This window comes from Giraffa tippelskirchi, chromosome 1 (assembly GCF_054371585.1).
Source record: "Giraffa tippelskirchi isolate mGirTip1 chromosome 1, T2T-mGirTip1v1.2.pri, whole genome shotgun sequence".
NCBI lineage: Eukaryota > Metazoa > Chordata > Mammalia > Artiodactyla > Giraffidae > Giraffa > Giraffa tippelskirchi.
Genome location: NC_137275.1, coordinates 213,415,935 through 213,433,895, shown reverse-complemented (window position 1 = coordinate 213,433,895; position 17,961 = coordinate 213,415,935). Strand labels below are relative to the sequence as shown.

The 17,961-nt window shown below is 45.5% G+C and overlaps 1 protein-coding gene across 9 annotated transcripts in view; it reads left to right on the top strand.

Annotated features, from left to right (window-relative positions):
* Positions 1-17,961, top strand: part of EPB41L4B (erythrocyte membrane protein band 4.1 like 4B) — a 136,958-nt gene that overhangs the window by 24,474 nt on the left and 94,523 nt on the right. For all 9 annotated transcript variants that reach the window (XM_081526219.1, XM_081526187.1, XM_081526207.1 and 6 more), the window contains exon 2: positions 11,512-11,616. In XM_081526219.1, the coding sequence (XP_081382345.1) occupies positions 11,512-11,616 (105 nt within the window). The remainder of the gene's footprint in view (positions 1-11,511; positions 11,617-17,961) is intronic.

Here is a 17,961-nt window from a genome sequence, read left to right as displayed (position 1 = left end):
TTGCACTGGCTGCCTGTCAACATGACCTATGTCTGGCCTCATTTTTCCCCATCTGTAAAATGAGGAACTCGAATGTATTGATTTCTGAGCTGTCTCTGCGTCTTATTTGGTAACTTGGATGCCTAGTAGGGCCTGTGTGGGGCCCTGGTCACCGTGGCCAGACACCTTCAAACCCTCAACATCTTTGCAGTTTGTGAGGTTTTCATTAAGTTTTTATTATGGAAAATTTCAAATATACAAGTTGAGACAATAGTCTGATGAAACTGTCTTGTATACAGCACCCATATTTCATTATTTCTCTGGAGTATTTTCAAGCAACTCCAAGACAACTTTATATCATTTAGCCTGTTAATACCTAAATGGGTGTCTCTCTCTCTACATATCTACCATCTTTTATCACACTCAACAAAACGAACAATGATTCTTCAATGTTGTCTGATACCAAGTCCTTGTTCACTTTTCCTCCAGCATCTCAAAAACCTTTTTGTGGTCAGGGGTTGGCATGTTTGAATCAGGAGCCAACTACAGACAACACATTGCATTTGGTAAATAATGTCTTTTAAGTCTCTTTGAATCCATAACAGTCCTCTCCCCCATCTACAGTGCAATTTATTGATTTCTTAATACAGTGTTGGTGAACGTAGAGGAAGGCAGCTTTAATCATTACAGCCCTTGATTTTAATATCTTTTTCCTAAACAGCTAGTGACCTTCAAAGAGTAGTTTTTCAGTTTGTTTACCCCCCCTTTTTTTTTTCAAGACTCAGTATATTTATTATTCTAATTCCTTGTCTCCAAGCAGATGATACCTGAGTTAACATCACAGTGTAAGGATTCCTAAGAAAGTTTTTAAAGTTATGGAAAACTTTTTAGCATACTAAATCTTTTATGTAAGATTTACATGTGTTACATGTAACACACATGCCATGCATACATGTTATATCTGTGTATTTGCATGGTTTTCTTTCTGATTATCTATTGCATAACAGATTCCCCCAATGCTCAGTGGTTTAAAGCATCACTGTTTATCATAGTTCATGGGTTCTGTTGGTCAAGAACCCATTGAGGTGGGGCCAGGCTGAGATTTTCTTTGGCTCCTTCTGTCATGGACCAGGTCACCCAGGAGGACTTAGTTGCAAGATTGGCTGGTGTGGGCGGTTCGTGCTGGCTGCGCTCACATGCCTGGCACCTTGGCAGGGATGGTTGGAGGCTGGATTCAGCTGGGACAGTTGACAGGAGCATCTGTTCACGGCCTCTTCAGCGTGCTAGTCTTAGGGGAGTTGGATTTTTTACATGGTTGTTGGCTTTTCCCACAGAGCAACTGTCCCTAGAGAACTGTCACTCACCTTGGAAATGACAAGATATCACTAATACCATATTCTATTCGGTTGTAGCAGCGCCAGGCTCTTACAGATGCAAAAAGGAGAAAGACTTGACATCCCTGTTTGTAAGTGCCACAGTTTAAAAAGATCAATGTGAAAATGAGCACGATAGGTACTTGCCACCCGGGACCTTTCAAGTCCCCCATGTACTTGCTTCTCTTTTGATGTAAGATGGAGGGCACTAAGCTGGGAAGCACCTGCCTTCGAGGTCATTCAGGGCAGTCTCCTGCCCCCAATCCCATTCTCTAGAGCTTTGTGTGGACTCAGTTGGGCCAAGAGCATTGTGACTGGTTCATGACCCACCTTGCTTAATAATAAAGGTGAGGAGAGTCTCCCAATCCAGAATTCTAAGAGTAATTTGTCCAGTGGACCTTGGTGTTAAAGAGGTTGTCTGATGTTTTTGTTCCCCTCAGTAAGGATCACATATTAAAATGTGCTTGATAGTGTGTGCTCAGTTGCTAAGTCATGTCTGACTCTTTGCAACTCCACAGACTATAGCCCACCAGGCTCCTCTGTCCATGGGATTCTCCAGGCAAGAACACTGGAGTGGGTTGCCATGCACTCCTCCAGGGGTTCTTCCTGACCCAGGGATTGAACCCTGTCTCCTGTATTGGCAGGTGGATTCTCTACCACTGAGCCAGCAGGGAAGCCTGGGCATGATAGCTCAGTTCAGTTCAGTCGTTCAGTTGGGTCCGACTCTTTGCAACCCCATGGACTGCAGCACACCAGGCCTCCCTGTCTATCACCAACTCCTGGAGTTTACTCAAACTCATGTCCATTGAGTCGGTGATGCCATCCAACCATCTCATCCTCTGTCATCCCCTTCTCCTTCTGCCTTCAGTCTTTCCCAGCATCAGGGTCTTTTCAAATGAGTCAGCTGTTCACATCAGGTAGCCAAAGTATTGGAGTTTCAGCTTCAACATCAGTCCTTCCAATGAACACCCAGGACTGATCTCCTTTAGAATGGACTGGTTGGATCTCCTTGCAGTCCAAGGGACTCTCAAGAATCCTGATAGTAGGCCTGATAGTAATTACTCAAGAGGCCTGATAGTAGTTACCCCCAAATTAAAGAGTATTCAACCTGTGCTGTTTTAGGGTTTCTTATTGAGAGGAGGAGGTTTAATATATGAAGTGTTGGGTGAAACCAGTTTTCAGGGCTGCCAGGATCAAGTAACTTTAGTGTCCAGACTTTATTCAGTGCTTTGAGGAGTAAAGGTGAAGGTCTCCCTTCAGCTGACCACTGAGTCACATGTGGTAGGCATGCTTGGAAGCAACTATAGGGAGGCAGAAACAGGTCGTCAGAAGGTGTTAGGTATTCCATGCTGATTGCAAAAAGCTTCATAGGATCATGGCTGTTGGGGCCATTTAATTCTCACAGCAGAAACAAATGAGAGCTTTGACTCTCGGCCCAAAGATGGCTTATCAGCCTGGAGCAGAGGCTGATTGGTAGGTAATAAGGGAGCACAAAGTCTCAGTTTTAGATTGATCGCTCCATCCTTGGAAGCCAGTGTGGTGGTGCTCTGTGCAGGAACCGTTAAGCCTACCGTCTACCTGCCCAGACCTTGTGTCGCATGTGGAGAGCCCTGCGCCCCTGTTTGGAAGAGAACCCCATCCACACTGCTTCCTTTCACTGAGTCGCACACCAAAACAACACTTTCTTCTAAGACTGTTCTCACTTCCTTGTTGATCAAAATTAAGGGCAATGGTATTGGTTGCTTCCTCCGATTTCTAAGAGATGGTTAGCCAGGCAGGTCAGGAAATTAGTAACACGTACTCTGTTTTACCAGAATTGAATTTCCGGGAGCCGCCCAGACTCTTGGTGTCCCCCACAGACAGTGTCTTGGCTTCTGGGTTAGTGTGTGAGTGAATCAACTACTTTCCATTCTGCCCCAACTTCCCTGCCTCCAGACAGAATGGGAATTGCCCCCCCACCTCCCACCAGGAAGCCTGCTGGTGTTTGACCTTGTGGCCCTGTCTCCCAGCTGTAGCCAAGACCATGCACGAAGCACTCTTTCTGCAGCCGTGTGTTGAATTGGGCTTAAGAAATATTTCTTCTTTGCTGGCTGGACATGTTGCGTGTGTTTGGAGCCAAAGAGGTGAATGAACCAACTGGAGAAGTAGTGGCATGAGATAGAAGGAACTCTGTCCTAGGAATCCGGAGGGCTGGGTTCTGATTCTTGGTCTACCACTTGTGAGTAACAGGAACTTGGTCATGTTGATCTCTCTGAGGCTCAGGCTCTTTCTCTGAAAACTGCGGTCATGGACCCTTGGTAAACATGGAGGCCTTCTTCAATTGGGAGGTGGAATTGATAAGCTGGACAGCCTGGCCTTCAATCCAGCAGATTAGGGATCCTCTGCATTGTCTTTGCATCAGTAGATTTCAGTTTTGAGTCACCAGATCTTGCTGATGGCTGAGCTGCTATTTCTCACTCAGGATGAAATGTCAAGGTAACTTTATTCAGTAATTTCAGATATTTGTGTTTAACGACATCCTGGTGTAAACAGTGTATATTTCTTTGTGATGACTTAGTAGTGATGGCAGTGGGAACAGAGACCCCTGGCGCTTCTGTGTGCACGTGCAGGTTCAGAGAAAAGTAGCAAGTTATCAAGTTTGGGGGTGAGGGTAGGAAGTAGTAACTAACCATGAAATTAGCACTTCCTAGAGACAGTTGAAAGATGCCTTGAGGCAGGTACCTTCTGAGAACCAATGGCCAGGAAAACCACTGATGAGAACAGTTAGAGTTCTGAGGGCTGTTTAAACAAGGGGTGGTTAAGAACTTGGAGAGGAAGGAGTTGATCTCCAAGAACTAACATGGGTTTACCCAAAATCCCAAAGCCAGGCTAGCCTATTTTCCTTTAAATGGGATTACTAGATCGTGTATTTTTTCAGTTCAGTTCAGTTGCTCAGTCGTGTCGGACTCTGCGATCCCATGGACTCCCATGGACTGCAGCATGTCAGGCTTCCTGTCCACTGCCAACTCCCGGAGCTTGCTCAAACTCATGTCCATCGAGTTGTTGATGCCATCCAACCATCTCATCCTCTGTCATCCCCTTCTCCTCCTGCCTTTAATCTTTCCCAGCATCAGGGTCTTTTCCAAAGAGTCAGTTCTTTGCATCAGGTGGCCAAAGTTGTAGTTTCAGCTTCAGCATCAGTCCTTCCAATGAATGTTCAGGATTGATTTCCTTTAGGATTGACTGGTTTGGTCTCCTTGCAGTCCAAGGGACTCTCAAGAGTCTTCTCCAACACCACAGTTCAAAAGCATCCATTCTTTGGTGCTCGGTTTTCTTTATAGTCCAACTCTCACATCCATACATGACTACTGGAAAAACCATAGCTTTGACTAGACGGACCTTTGTCGGTACTTGTTCAGCATTTGGCAAAAAAACACATTGTGTTATTCCTGTGGACATGTGAGAGAAATAAGGTTTGAATGAAAGTAATAATAATTCCTTTGTGTGTATAGGACACTGCAGTTGACAGCGGATGCTTGTTTGCTTTCTTTTTTATTAATGCAGTGACTTAGCAGGGTGGACAGGGTAGAAGAGAGTACCTATTTTTCAGATGGAGAAGCTGAGACTCGGCATGGGGGTTGCCTAAAGTCACAGTCATATTGCTAGAAAAGAAATAGAGCTGGTTTTCCAACCCAACATTTTGGCCTCGAAGAGTCCCAGGACGTGGCTCCACCGTGGTACAACTGTGTGTATTTATAACCGATTTGAGGCTACCATCAGATGGACACCTTAATACTTAGAGCTAAAGAAAGACTCTACCCCTACTCCCACCCTCTCTTCCACCTCCACCCTCTGTCCCTTTCTGCTTATCAAATTTCTGTATGTTATAAAACTTAAGATCAATAATTGGTAAAGGGAATGATAACCTGGGACCACTCGGGGGACTCTTGCTGTGGCCCACAGATGAGGTGATGTGGCCTGAGCCATAATGGAGAGGAAAGAGAGAGCCTTCCGAAGGTGGGTGCAGAGAGACTTGCCCTCTGATGGATGTGGAGCTAGTGGATGAAGGGGAGAGAGCCTCGTGTGCCTCCAAGGCTCCTGAAATCCTTTCTCTGCCCAGATGGCATGCTTTCCACCACCTAGGATGTGCACGCTTGACTGGCACTCTCACACACAGCTTATTTCCTCCTTTCAAACCTACCTGGGATGCACAGCATTGAATGCTATGGAGACTAATGAGATTTAGATGGCTGGCATTCTATCTTCTTTGTTCTTCCAGGACCACTGTTGACTTATTACGTTGCATGTGGGTTAGGCTGCAGTGAGACTTTGCCCGTTGCATCTTATCTGAGAGGGTCAGGCTGGTTCATTTATCTGCGGGACAGTTAAGACATCAGCTGTCCAGCAGTCTTCCTTATCGGGACCTTGGCTGGGAACCAGCACATAGACTAAATCGGAACCTCTGACTGGCCAGCGAAGATATCACAATGTCCATACCTTTCCCTGCTGGCTGCCTGCCTGACCCTGTCTTTAGCTGGCAACCTGGTACTCTTATTTTACATGGTTTTAATGTGCATGGTTATTTTTAGCTCCTATCAGATCAGAAAGAGCTGCTATAGAGAGACATACTGTCTCCAAACCACTAGTTGCTGGTCCTTGTGAAAAGGGATGTGTTGAGATGGGAGGCAGAAAAACTAGGTGATGTGGGTGCAGGAACTCAAGGGTAGAAGTCTCTAGATCCTGCTGTGTTTGGGGCAACTCTCCATACGTGTATTGTAGTTGGATTTCAAGATGGTGATCAGAACTTTGTAAGATTTTACACTGAGTATATTCAGCTTGGGAAGGCAGGGAGATAAGTGGTACTGCGACCTGTGGGCTTGGGTCTTAAGCTTTTTAGGCTGACTTCATTCCCCAAGAAGAATTTGTTCTTCTGTAGTTTCCTGTAGCTGCCCCCTCTAGACTTTGTGACCCCAGTGTACCCCATTGCCTGGAAGAGTGACTGGCATTTGATGCTGCTGCTGCTGCTAAGTCACGTCAATCGTGTCCGACTCAGTGACCCCATGGACTGCAGCCTGCCAGGCTCCTCCATCCATGGGATTTTCCAGGCAAGAGTACTGGAGTGGGGTGCCATTGCCTTCTCTGGGCATTTGATGAGCAGCTGATAAATATTTGTTGAATGAGTGAGTGAATTCATCACAGAGAGGCCGACTTAGTTAACGATGAGGCAACAGGATCAGCTTCTAGCCTTGTCTGTCACATTAACTGATCTTGTGTAATCACTTGACTGCACTTCATGTAATAGCCACAAAATCATGTTTAGGTAAATGGCCTTGGAAGTACAGCACAGTTCCCTAGATGCTTGTTCATGGAAAACAATTTGAAAAGATTTTAATGAGTATATTCTCATTTTTAGATCTGCTGCTTGTGAAATATCAGTATGTTTTTTGTGCTTTAGCATGGCCCCACCAAAAGATCCATTTCATGGCCCTAGACCCTACACATCCCCCATCCATCCATCCATCCATCTTGTCCGTCCATCTATCCATTCAGCAGACATTTGTGGGGTACCTGCTGGGAGCCAGCCAGGCATGTGCTTTGGGGATGGAGGGGAGAAGGGGTGGTACCCAGGGGAACTCAGCAGGTCTCTGTCCTTGGGAGTGCTCAGTCTGAAGCAGGAGTAAGATGGGAACATGAGTAGCCATGGTACAATGTGTTAAGTGTGCCTGTAATAAAGGCCCGAGCCTGCTTGTGGGAACCCAAGGGAGGGGCACTTGCTGCCTTTGAGGGGGTTGGGGAGAACAGAGCTGGGGAAGTTGCTGGAGAAGAGTATGTTTGGGCGAGTAAGCCTGAGATGACAGCTTGTGGGCTGCTAGGGGCTGTTCTCGGTAAGGTGTCCTGGCCGGTGGTGCAGATGAATTATCTGGATGGAACCTTCTCAGTTTTGAGAGAGGACACGCTGTGGGCTGGGAGGAGTGAAAGATGATTGATTCAAGTGCTGTGGTCTTGATCCTGTCTTCAGCCCCTGGGACCTCTGTTTCAAGGACCTTTCTTTTCGTTCCAGCCTTCATAATTTCATCAGATTCTTTTTAGACCCAGTACAGGGCACTGGGAATTCTCCCTTCCAGCAGAAAAGACCAAAGAGTGTGCTTGGCTGGGAGGTGAGTGCGGGGAAGTGTTTATAGGTGAGTAAAAATGGTACATACTACCCACCAGACTCTGCTGTCTGCCACCTCCATGTCTAGCCGAGTGTGGGTCTACCAGTAAGAGGAGCCCATCTTACATTGGCAGAAGGGACCCACTGCCCCTAGAAAGGTTATTTTCCCAACCACCACCTTGAGCTCCTTCTAAATTAAGAGCCATTTTAGAAAGACATCAGAAAAATAAAATTTGGAACGACCTAGACAAAGACTTCAGCTAATCCCCCTCATTTTACGTTTGTGGAACTGTGCTTTTTTGAGTTTGGCCCCCGGAGAGTGTTAAAATTACATACCTGGATGGTAAGCCCTGAACCAAGAGACCCAAGTGGGGAGCCGGTTGGATTTGGGGTCAGTTGAGTTTTGGTGGCCCTGTATATTCAGGGGACCACGGCCAGGTCTGATTAGCAGCCATGGGGGGAAGTCCAGGGTGGTCGTATGGATTGGGGGAGAATATGAATTGCTGGAAGGTTGCAGTTAGAGGTGCATCTGGGACTAGAGGTCTCCTGCTTCCTTGCAGCCCAGTTGTTTCTGCCATATCCTGCTGCTAAAGCTTTACTCTGACTAGTTCTTTCCTGCTAGGAAACCCGCTAATGAAGCCTTGGCGCCTTGCTAATAGGTGTTGCATGGGGCCGGTAGCACTGGATAGTAATTGGAAAAAAATACCTGCAGAGAATGGATTGTTATGGGCAAGAGGAAGAGTGCCAGGATTGTGATTTTTTTTTTTTTTTACATTGTATTTGTTGCCTAACAACTGCCAAAAGATCAGTGTTAAAGAAAACTTGGGAAATAAACCATCCATCGTGTCTCCATGCTAACGCAACTGTTGTAATTTTTGCCGCCCTTCTGTTTTTATAAAGTAGTCCATGGGCAGTACATGCATAGATTTATGTAGCTGGAATCATAGTTTTCTGTTCCCTTGTGCTCTGTTTATTGAACGTTTGTCATAAGAATTTTCCATAGTTCTGTCTCATCTTCATAATTCTCTTTTGTAACAGCCGAATCATATTCTGATGTGCTGGTGGGCCCCAGTGCTGTGTTCTGAGATTGGAATTTTGATTGTTTCTCCTTTTTGCCCGCCCCCCAACCCCACCCTATTTCTCCACTAGATTCGTTTACAGAGAATGTCACTGCATGTCGAGCCTTCTGGAATCTTGTATTGAATTGTTGCTTTCAGAAGAGTATTTCTGGGAAGGAAGGAGACTGTCATTCATTGATGAAGTTTTTATTTTATTGTTTTTAACTTTTTGTTATTGTTGTAATTTGTATAACACAAATAGAGACGTACAAAGGAAACAAAGGTACAGTTTATTGAACAACTGGAAAGTAGACAGACACCCTGGTACCATCACCCACATCAAAAGCGGGTACCCTCCAGCCAGCTGGAAGTCCACGGTTGTTGCCTCCTCACAGCCCCATGCCCAGCCCCAAGAGCAACACCTACCCTGACTTGATTGTAATCACTTCTTTACTCTCTTTCCAACATTGCTCACCCAAGTGTGCATCCCTGGATGCTGCAAGTTAAGCTCACCCGTTTACAAATGTCTTTTAAATCTCTTTCAATCTGTATGTGTCCTCTCCACCTCTTCTCTCCCCTGTATTCTGTTTGTTGAGGAAACTGGGTCATTCGTCCCGAGGAGTTTCTAGAATTTCCCGCAGGCTGGATCTTGCCAGTTGTGGTTCTTTGTAGTTTAGAACATTCCTCCGCATTTCCTACAGGTGGATCTAGTGGTTTACCCACCCCCAAGGTAGATTTCTTTTTTTTTCCTGTGGAAAGAGAGATGTGGGGAACAAGATTATACCTGTAGTGGTGGGATGTTTTTCACCTGGTTATCTGTCTCCTATTGCAATGTTAGTAGCTACTGGCATCCAATATTTAGAGCCTGCCGTTCGTTAGAAGCTGTAAAATTGTGCTATCACAGTTTTGTTATTCTTTCTTCATTTATTTGCTGGAATACTACTATAAAAAAAAAACTCTGCCTCTCTGCTATTTTTAGTAGTTTATTTATAGAGATTCACATACCATACATTCACCTATCTGAAACATACAAATTTAGTGGGTTTTAGTATATTCATAGAGTTGCACATCTACTGACATGGTCACTTTTAGAGCCCTTCATTAACCTCCCCCCAAACTCTGTTCATCTTTGCTGTCACCCTATAAACCTGGCAGTCCTAAGCAGTTACTAATTATCTATCTAATTTCTATCTCTAGACTTAATGTTCTGGGCATCTCAAATAATATGTGGTCACTTGTTACTTATAACCAGGTTCTTTCACTTAGTATAATGTTTTCAGAGTCCATCAATGTTATAGCATGTATTAGAACTTTATTCCTTTTTATGGCCAAATAATATTTCATTGTATGAATATGCTACATTTTGTTTATCCTTTCATCAATTGATAGACATTTGGGTTGCTTCCACTTTGGGGCTATTATGAACAATGCTGCTGTGAACATTTTTGTACCAGTTTCTATGTGAGCATAATGTTGTCATTTTTCCTTGTATATTTACCTAGAAGTGGAATTACTGAGTCCAATGGTAACTCTGTGTTTAACTGTTTAAGAAGTTGCCAGGCTTCTTTTCTAAATTAGCTATACAATTTGACATTCCCATCAGTAATATAAGAAGGAGGGCTCCAATTTCTCCAACGTTCGTTATCTGTCTTTTTTGTTGGAGCCCTCCGAGTGGGTGTGAAGTGTCTAATTGTGGTTGTGATGTGCACTTCCCTGATGACTAATGATGTTGAGCATCTTTTGATGTGCCTGTTGGCTGTTCATCTCTCTCTGGTGAACTCTGTCTCTATCTCTATATATGTGTGTGTGCTCTGTCACTCAGTCAGGTCTGATTCTTTGAGACCACCTTGTAGCCCCCCAGGCTCCTCTGTCCATGGGATTTTCCAGGCAAGAATACTGGAGCGGGTCACCATTTCCTTCTCCAGGGGTTCTTCGGTCACCATTTCCCTCTCCAGGGGATCTTCCCGAACCAGGGGTTGAACCCCAATCTCCTGCACTGCAGGCGGCTTCTTTACCACTGCGCCACCCGGGAAACCCTCATCTCTATATATCCTTGACCTGTGTTTAAATTGAGTATTTGTCTTTTTATTATTGAGTTGTAATAATTCTTTATGTGTTCTGGAGAAGTCCCTCATCAGAAGTATGATTTGTAAAATTTTCTCCCATTCTGGATTGTCTTTTTACTTTCTTGATATCTTGGTGTTCTTCGAAGCATAAAAGTTTTACATTTTGATGATGTCCAGTTTGTTGTTTCTTTTGTTGCATGTGCCTTTGGTGTCTTACCTAACAAACTTTTGCCCAATCCAAGGTCATGAAGATTTGTGTGTATGTTTTCTTCTGAGTTTTATAGTTTTAACTCTTACATTTAGGTCTTTGATTCATTTTCAGTTAATTTTTGTATATACTGTCATCTACTCTTTGATTAGTCTTTCCTGGTGGCTCAGTGGTAAGGAATCTGCAATGCAGGAAATGAGGGTTTGATTCCTGGGTTGGGAAGAACCCTTGGAGAAATAAATGGCAACCCACTCCAGTATTCTTGGCTGGGAAATCCCATGGACAGGGGAGCCTGGCAGGCTGTAGTCCATGGGGTCACAAGAGAGTGGGACATGTCTTAGCAACTAAACAACAGCAACTCTTTGGTTTCCTAGAGCTCCAGCTAAAGGCAGGATCAGTGCTTGACTTTTTTTTTCTGTTTATTAACCATTTATCATAATAAGGTGTTGGTACCCTAATCATCCTATGAAGTAGTAGTTTGGTGGGATTTTCTTGTCATCATGTATGCTTTGGATTTAATCATGAGTTTGTATTATAATAAAAAATAATTGCATTTAAACAAATTTGTGTACTCTGACACATATGTGTATGGTAGAGAGAGGAAAGTGATTTTGTTGTTTGGGATTTTTTTAAAAAAACCTTGTTTCTTATCAACTGTCATCTCCTAAAATTTCATCTACCCATTATCTTCCAGAAACACGCCAAAGGCCAGGATTTGTTTGATCAGATTGTGTACCACTTAGACCTGGTGGAAACAGATTACTTTGGCCTCCAGTTCCTCGACTCTGCCCAGGTTCTGGTAAGTATTCCTTTGATTCCTTACACAATGGACTGGCTAATCATAGGTCCACGATTACTAGAAACTGGTAGAGAAAGACAGGAGTAAAACTGCGTTACTGTTGCAGTAAAGAGCATTGGGATGGAGGTGCTGGCGCCCACGTGAGGTGATGCATCCGTGACGCCCCACCCTGGAGGTTTCCGGTATCTTGTTGCACGTGGGGACGTGCTAGGGAGACATTTCCAAGCATGAGGATGCAGTGTAGACGCATCTCTAGAGTAGGTAGAAAGAAATATCATTATAAGGATTCTTCTGGGGATGCTGTGCATATTTTTAACTAGCAGAAGAGGCTGTGCCACCCTCTTCTCATGGACTCGTGCCAGGTATAGAGAGCAGGTGCTGTGAGCACAGCTGAAGCGCAGCCATGCTTGGTGGGCCCTGGGGCCGGGTGGTCCGAACAGGTCTTGGCATTGCTCGAGAGCCATCTTGCAGGCTCCAGGAGGTTGTGTTTAGTCAGCAAAGACTTCCCTCGCTTTGCCTGAGACAGAACTGTCCACAGTGGAGGTGCCCGAGTAAGTGAACTCAACACAGCTGAGAACCACTATTTTGGTTTTTTTTATTTCTTTATCTATTTTATAATTGACCTACAATACTATGTTACTTCCTGTTACACAAGATGGTAATTCAATATTTCTGTACATTTGTAAATGATCACCACAATAAGCCTATTTACAACCTGTTGCCATACAAAAATATTATATAGTTACTGACTATATTCTCCTTGCTGTACATTTCAGACCTGTGACTCATTTATTTTGCAACTACTGGATGTTTGTGCTTCTTAATCACCTTCAGCTATTTTTTCCTCCCTCCTTCCCTCCTGGCAACCACCTGTTTGTCCTCTGTATCTATAATTCTGTTTCTATTTTGTAATGTTTGTTCATTTGTTTCTTAGACTCCACACATAAGTGATATCATACCGTATTTGTCTTTCACTGTCTGATTTATTTCATTTAGCATAATACCCTCCAGATCCATCCATGTTGTCACAAATGGCAAGATGTCATTATTTTTTATGGCTGAGTAGTATTCTGGTGTGTATGTATAGATACTGCATCTTCTTTATTCATTCATCTATTGATGGGCACTTGGGTTGCTTGCATATCTTAGCTATTATAAATAACAGTGCATTGAGCGTAAGAGTACATATATCTTTTCTCATTAGTGTTTTTGTTTTCTCTGGATAAATATCCGGGAGTGGAAGTGCTAGATCATACAGTAGTTCTGTTTTTAATTTTTTGAGGACTCTTCATACTCTTTTCCATAGTGGCTGCATCAGTTTACATTCCCACCAATAAACAGTGCATAAGAGTTCCCTATCCTCCATATCCTCGCCAATACTTGCTTTTTGTTGTGTTTTTGATATTAGCCATTCTGACAGGTGTGAGGTGATGGGTACCTCATTGTGGTTTAGATTTGCATTTTCCTGATAGAGATGTTGATCATTTTTTCATGTTGTCTGCTGGTGATCTGTGTGTCTTCTTTGGAAAAATATCTATTCAGATCTTCTACCCATTTCTAAATAGGATGGTGTGGATATTTTTGATGTTGAGTTGTAAGAGATCTTCTTGTATTTTGGATATTAATCCTTTATCAGATATGTCGCTTGCAAAGATCTTCTCCCGTTCAGTAGGTGGTGTTTTTATTTTGCTGATAGTTATCTTCACAGTGTAAAAGCTTTTTAGTTTGGTATAGTTGCATTTATTTATTTTTGCTTCTGTTTCCCTTGCCTAAGGAGACATATTAAAAAATTACTACTAAGATTACTGTCAAAGAGCATACTGCCTGTTTTCTTCTGGAAGTTTTATGATTTCAGGTCTTATGTTTAAATCTTTAATTCATTTTGAGTTTATTTTTATATGTAGTATGAGATAGAAATTGTTTGATTCTTCTACCTGTAGCTGTACAGATCTTCCAACACCATTTATTGAAGAGGCTGTCTTTGCTGCATTTTATATTCTTGCCTCCTTTGTTGTTGATTACTTGATCATATAAATGTGAGTTCATTTTTGGGCTCTGTGTTCCATTGAGCTATGTGTCTGTACTAGGCTGTTTTGATTATTGTAGCTTTGTAGTATAGTTTGAAATCAAGGAATGTCATACTGTCAGCTTTATTCTTTTAAAAAGCAAGAAAGACTTCAGAGTTTCTATTCCCAGTAGAATCTAGCTTTGGGTTTCAAAGAGAATTTATTCAGCAATCTAAAAATATTTATTGAGGGCTTGTTGTGCACTAGGCCCTGTTCTAAGCAGTGGATAATGCAGTGTATGTATGTAATACCTGCATAATATGACAGGTGGTAATAAGGGTTAAGCAAAATAAAGCAGAGTGAGGAGACAGAGTAAGGGGCAGTGCTACTTTAGACAGAGTATGAAAGAGTGAGTTCTCTGGTAGGCGATATTTGAACTGAGACCTGGAGCTCCTCCTGTGTAGCTAAGCCTTTCTACCTGAAAGACACTTTTTAAATACTTCCTGGGGCTCTGCATGATGGTTGTAAGGAGATACTCAAAGTCGATGCCTGGAAATTGGGTCTACCTGAGATGGATGGCGTGGTGCTCAGTCTGCGGTGATGCAGTGGAGCCAGGGCTTAAGTGCGCCTGGGTTACAGTGCCTGCTGGGCAGATGTGTCCCCCTGCACCCACTGGATGCCCCCTCTACACCACCGACTTCCTCCCCACCTTCAGGACCTCTTCTGCCTGCAGCCCATGCCCTGTCTGCCTGCAGCCCCCGCCCTTAGCCCCTTGACTGTTGCCATGAGCATCCTGCCGCCTCCTTGAGTTCCTGGTCCCGATTCCTCCCCGTGAGCTGGAGACCCTCCCTTTGGCCCCTGTGGCTCAGGGAAGGGCAGACCAACCACCCCCTGTGCCCTCCGCTGTGTACTTCTGCTTCCTTTGAGGTTGGACCACCCAGTGCTGCACCCTCTGACCTCAGCACTCTCTTCCCTTCTTTCAAGGCCTCAAGTGCCCGTTTTCCTCCTCCCCGGGCAAACTCAGAACTCAAGCTATTGATGCTTCTAAATATTCCAGACATGGTTTCCTCTCACTGAAGTTTCATTTGAGCAAACTTCACCCAAATGCACCTTGGGTCTTGTCACTGTCCATTCACTCCAAGATCCAGGATTCTGTTGTTTCTTACCCTGTGACACCCTCCTTCCCGTTCCTCCGTGCGTGGCCTTGGCCCTCAACGACCCCCTCCTGCCCTGGTCTTCCTCCCCGCCCAGTCAAGCCTCAGGCATGTCCTTTGTGTCCCCATTTGCCCTTTGATTCTCCTGCCCCCGTGACTGTCCCCTCCCTGACCCCCCTTCGACATGCATGCAGGCCCATCTGCTTCCTCTGCTGCTGCTTCAGGGCTGCCAGGCGTTGCTGGAGAGCCACGGGCCGTGCCTTCTGGCCCAAGCACAGATCACAGGTTCAGCGAAATCCAAGGCCCGAGCTGTTCCTGGAGCCTCATGAACCCCCAGTGGACCCTGAAGTGCCCCGGGGTTCCCCTTCTGAGTCTGCAGCATAGACCTCTAGTCCCCACAGAGACTGTTCTCACAGGTGACCTCACCTCCGGCTGAGAAGACCAAGGTCATTTAGCCCGAATGCCTTGAGTTTTTTTCCCTGTACCTCAGAGTGTCTCCTTCTCTCTGTCCGTTCTTTTTACTGCTTTCTCTTAAGGGAGTTTGCCTGTTTCTCCAGCATTTATACACCTGCATCAGAGTTCCATTTCCAGTAGCTTCCTGAGTGCTGAATTTAGAGTTCTCCTGGCCATCCCCAGCATCTGACACTCATCAGTCCTCTTCCCAGAGCTGCTTTTCCTGTTGTCTCTTTGTATAGTATTTTTGGCTTTAGATTGTCTATGGCCCAGGACTCAGTTCAGGCCCTAATCTTGCTTCTGGTCTGATGGGCTTTAGATAAGCCACCTTCTCTCCCTTGGCCTCGGTCTCCTCATCTGTAAAATGGGTTTGTTGGACGTGTTCTTCCAAGACCCCTTCTGGTTTTAATGTCCCATGATTTGAGACTAAAGGAGAGGCAGGGTACTGTCCCTCACATCTCCTCTAGTCAGAAGGGAGAAGACACCCATCTTTCTGCCATGAGAGCCAAGTACCTGTTGCCCTGGTGGCGTGTCCTCAACCCCAGGCGACCACTCCCCAGCCACTCGGGTTCTCCGAAAGCCACGGACGTGACTCCATTATGAAAGTCTTTGCTGTGAGCCTCTGCTCACTTGGCTGCCAGGCTTTCCCGCCTGCCGGTACCCAGGCCCCGTGTGGCAGGAGGGATGTTCACAATGGGATCCAGGCATCCTTCCCAGGCCGTACACCTGCAGGAGCTCAGACTCTGACGGTGCTAAAGCCTTTCCAGCATGCAGCTCTGTAAACATGGCATGCTTTTCTGCCCCACAAGAGCAGGTGCAGGGCCGTTGTCTGCCTGACTCTGAGGATCCGAGCCATGTGGGGCAGCGGGAGCTCCCAGCCCTCTTCTCATCAGTCTGCCTTCCAGTTGGGACTCATTGCAGGCTAGGCTCTGGTGATGTTTTGTTGTTGTTTAGTCACTTTGCTTATGCTGGTACAGCTCCTGGAATGCCCTTTCTCATCCCGTTTAACTTCTGGCCATCCTTCAAGACCAACTCTGATGACAGCCCTTCATGCAGCATGCCCTGAACTTCCAAAGTGTTTTTCCTCCTCTGTGTAAACCTGAGTTTATTTCGCCCTCCCTGGCCGTTTGCTCATTTGGCCGCAAGGTCATTATCTGTGTATGTGAGCTAACCTTTCAGATTAGATCCTAAGACTTAGGACCTTCTCCTCTTGACTCGGCGACTCGTGGTAACAAGGCATACAACCTAGAACTTTTGTCTTTAGCCCCAGAAGGGACCTTAGGAGCCATTGGTCAAATTTCTCACGTCTTCTGGCTGGGGGAACCAAAGCTCTTAGATCTTGGCAAGTCACTGAGTGAGTTGCACAGCTCGTGCACGAACCCAGGTTTTTAACAATTTCAGGTTTAGGCACTCTTTTCAATACACGGTACTCTGGAGCCCCAGTTTTCTTAGCACCAAGGTGGATGCAGTAACATCCACTTCGCAGGGAAACTGAGGGACTCTGTGAGTTAAGGGAGGAGAAAGGGCTTTGTAACTCATCATGGTTGTGGGTGTCTTCTTCCAGGTGGGCAGGCTCATAAGTCATCAGGCCCCCAGAGGTGATGCACTGAGCTTAGCTGGAACCTCAAGGCTGTAGGAGAGACCTTAGCAATTTAGATGAGACCTTCTGGAAAGATTCGCCGAGCCATTGATTTTTCCTAGGGTCTAGGATGAAGCAGTTGGTGGCAGGTGTAATAGATGGGGGCCAGGAAGGGAATGGTCCACTTGGCCAGTGGCTTACTGCGCTGTGGTAGAGGCTCCTGCCAAGAATGCCATCCCCACCCAGCCCCTGATATTCATATCAGAGGGCTGGCAGTGGCAGGGCTCTTGGCACAACTCTCTGCATCCCCAGCTCCCTGCAAAGAGCCAAGCCTGGTTTCCATAGTGCGCTGCCCAGCCCTGAAGCAAGGTCAAAGTCTATTGGCATCACCTATTTTTAGCAGTTGGGGCTGGGGCCTCCTCTTTCCTTTCTCTGTATTAAAGCAGGAAAGCCACCCAGGAATCCATCTGTAGCTCTCGCTGGGCACAGCTCAAAGCCAGGGCACGGGTTCTATTTTTACTTATCAAAGCTGTCTTCTGAGAGCCCGGGCTCTGGCCTGCATCCACCCAGCTTTCTCCTGGCTGGTCTGGTAGGTGCTGAGTCCCTACTCCGATCTGAGACTGGCATCAAACCAAAGGCTTTATAGAACTGGTGTTTAATTATTCATCATTGATCCATGAAGCAGACCCATTTTACAGATGAGGAAGCTGCAGCTTACTCGGAACCTCACAAGGGTTAAAGCAGGGGTTAGAGCCAAGGTTCAGAACCTGGTCTGTCATTGCAGTGGCCGGCACTTTTCCACTGGGTTATACTGATTTCATGACACATGGTAGTGTCACACTCCTCTACCCCCAGACACCCCTCCGCAACACACACACACACACAGAAAACATTTAGTCCGTAGCCATTCAGTGCACTGTGACTTGGAGTTTACTCAGTGGCCAGCTCTGTGGTACATGGGTAGGCTGGACAATGTCCCTGTCTGCTGCAGTCTGGTGGGGAGACACACAAGTGGTCCCTTGGAATACTGGGGGCTCAGTCCTCTTGTCTGTGAGCCTAGAGCCTGAATGTCATTGACAGGGTGATCAAACTATCAGAGGGGGAGGGTGAACATGGGGAGGGCTATAGTCACAGAGGACGAGAGGACTTTGCC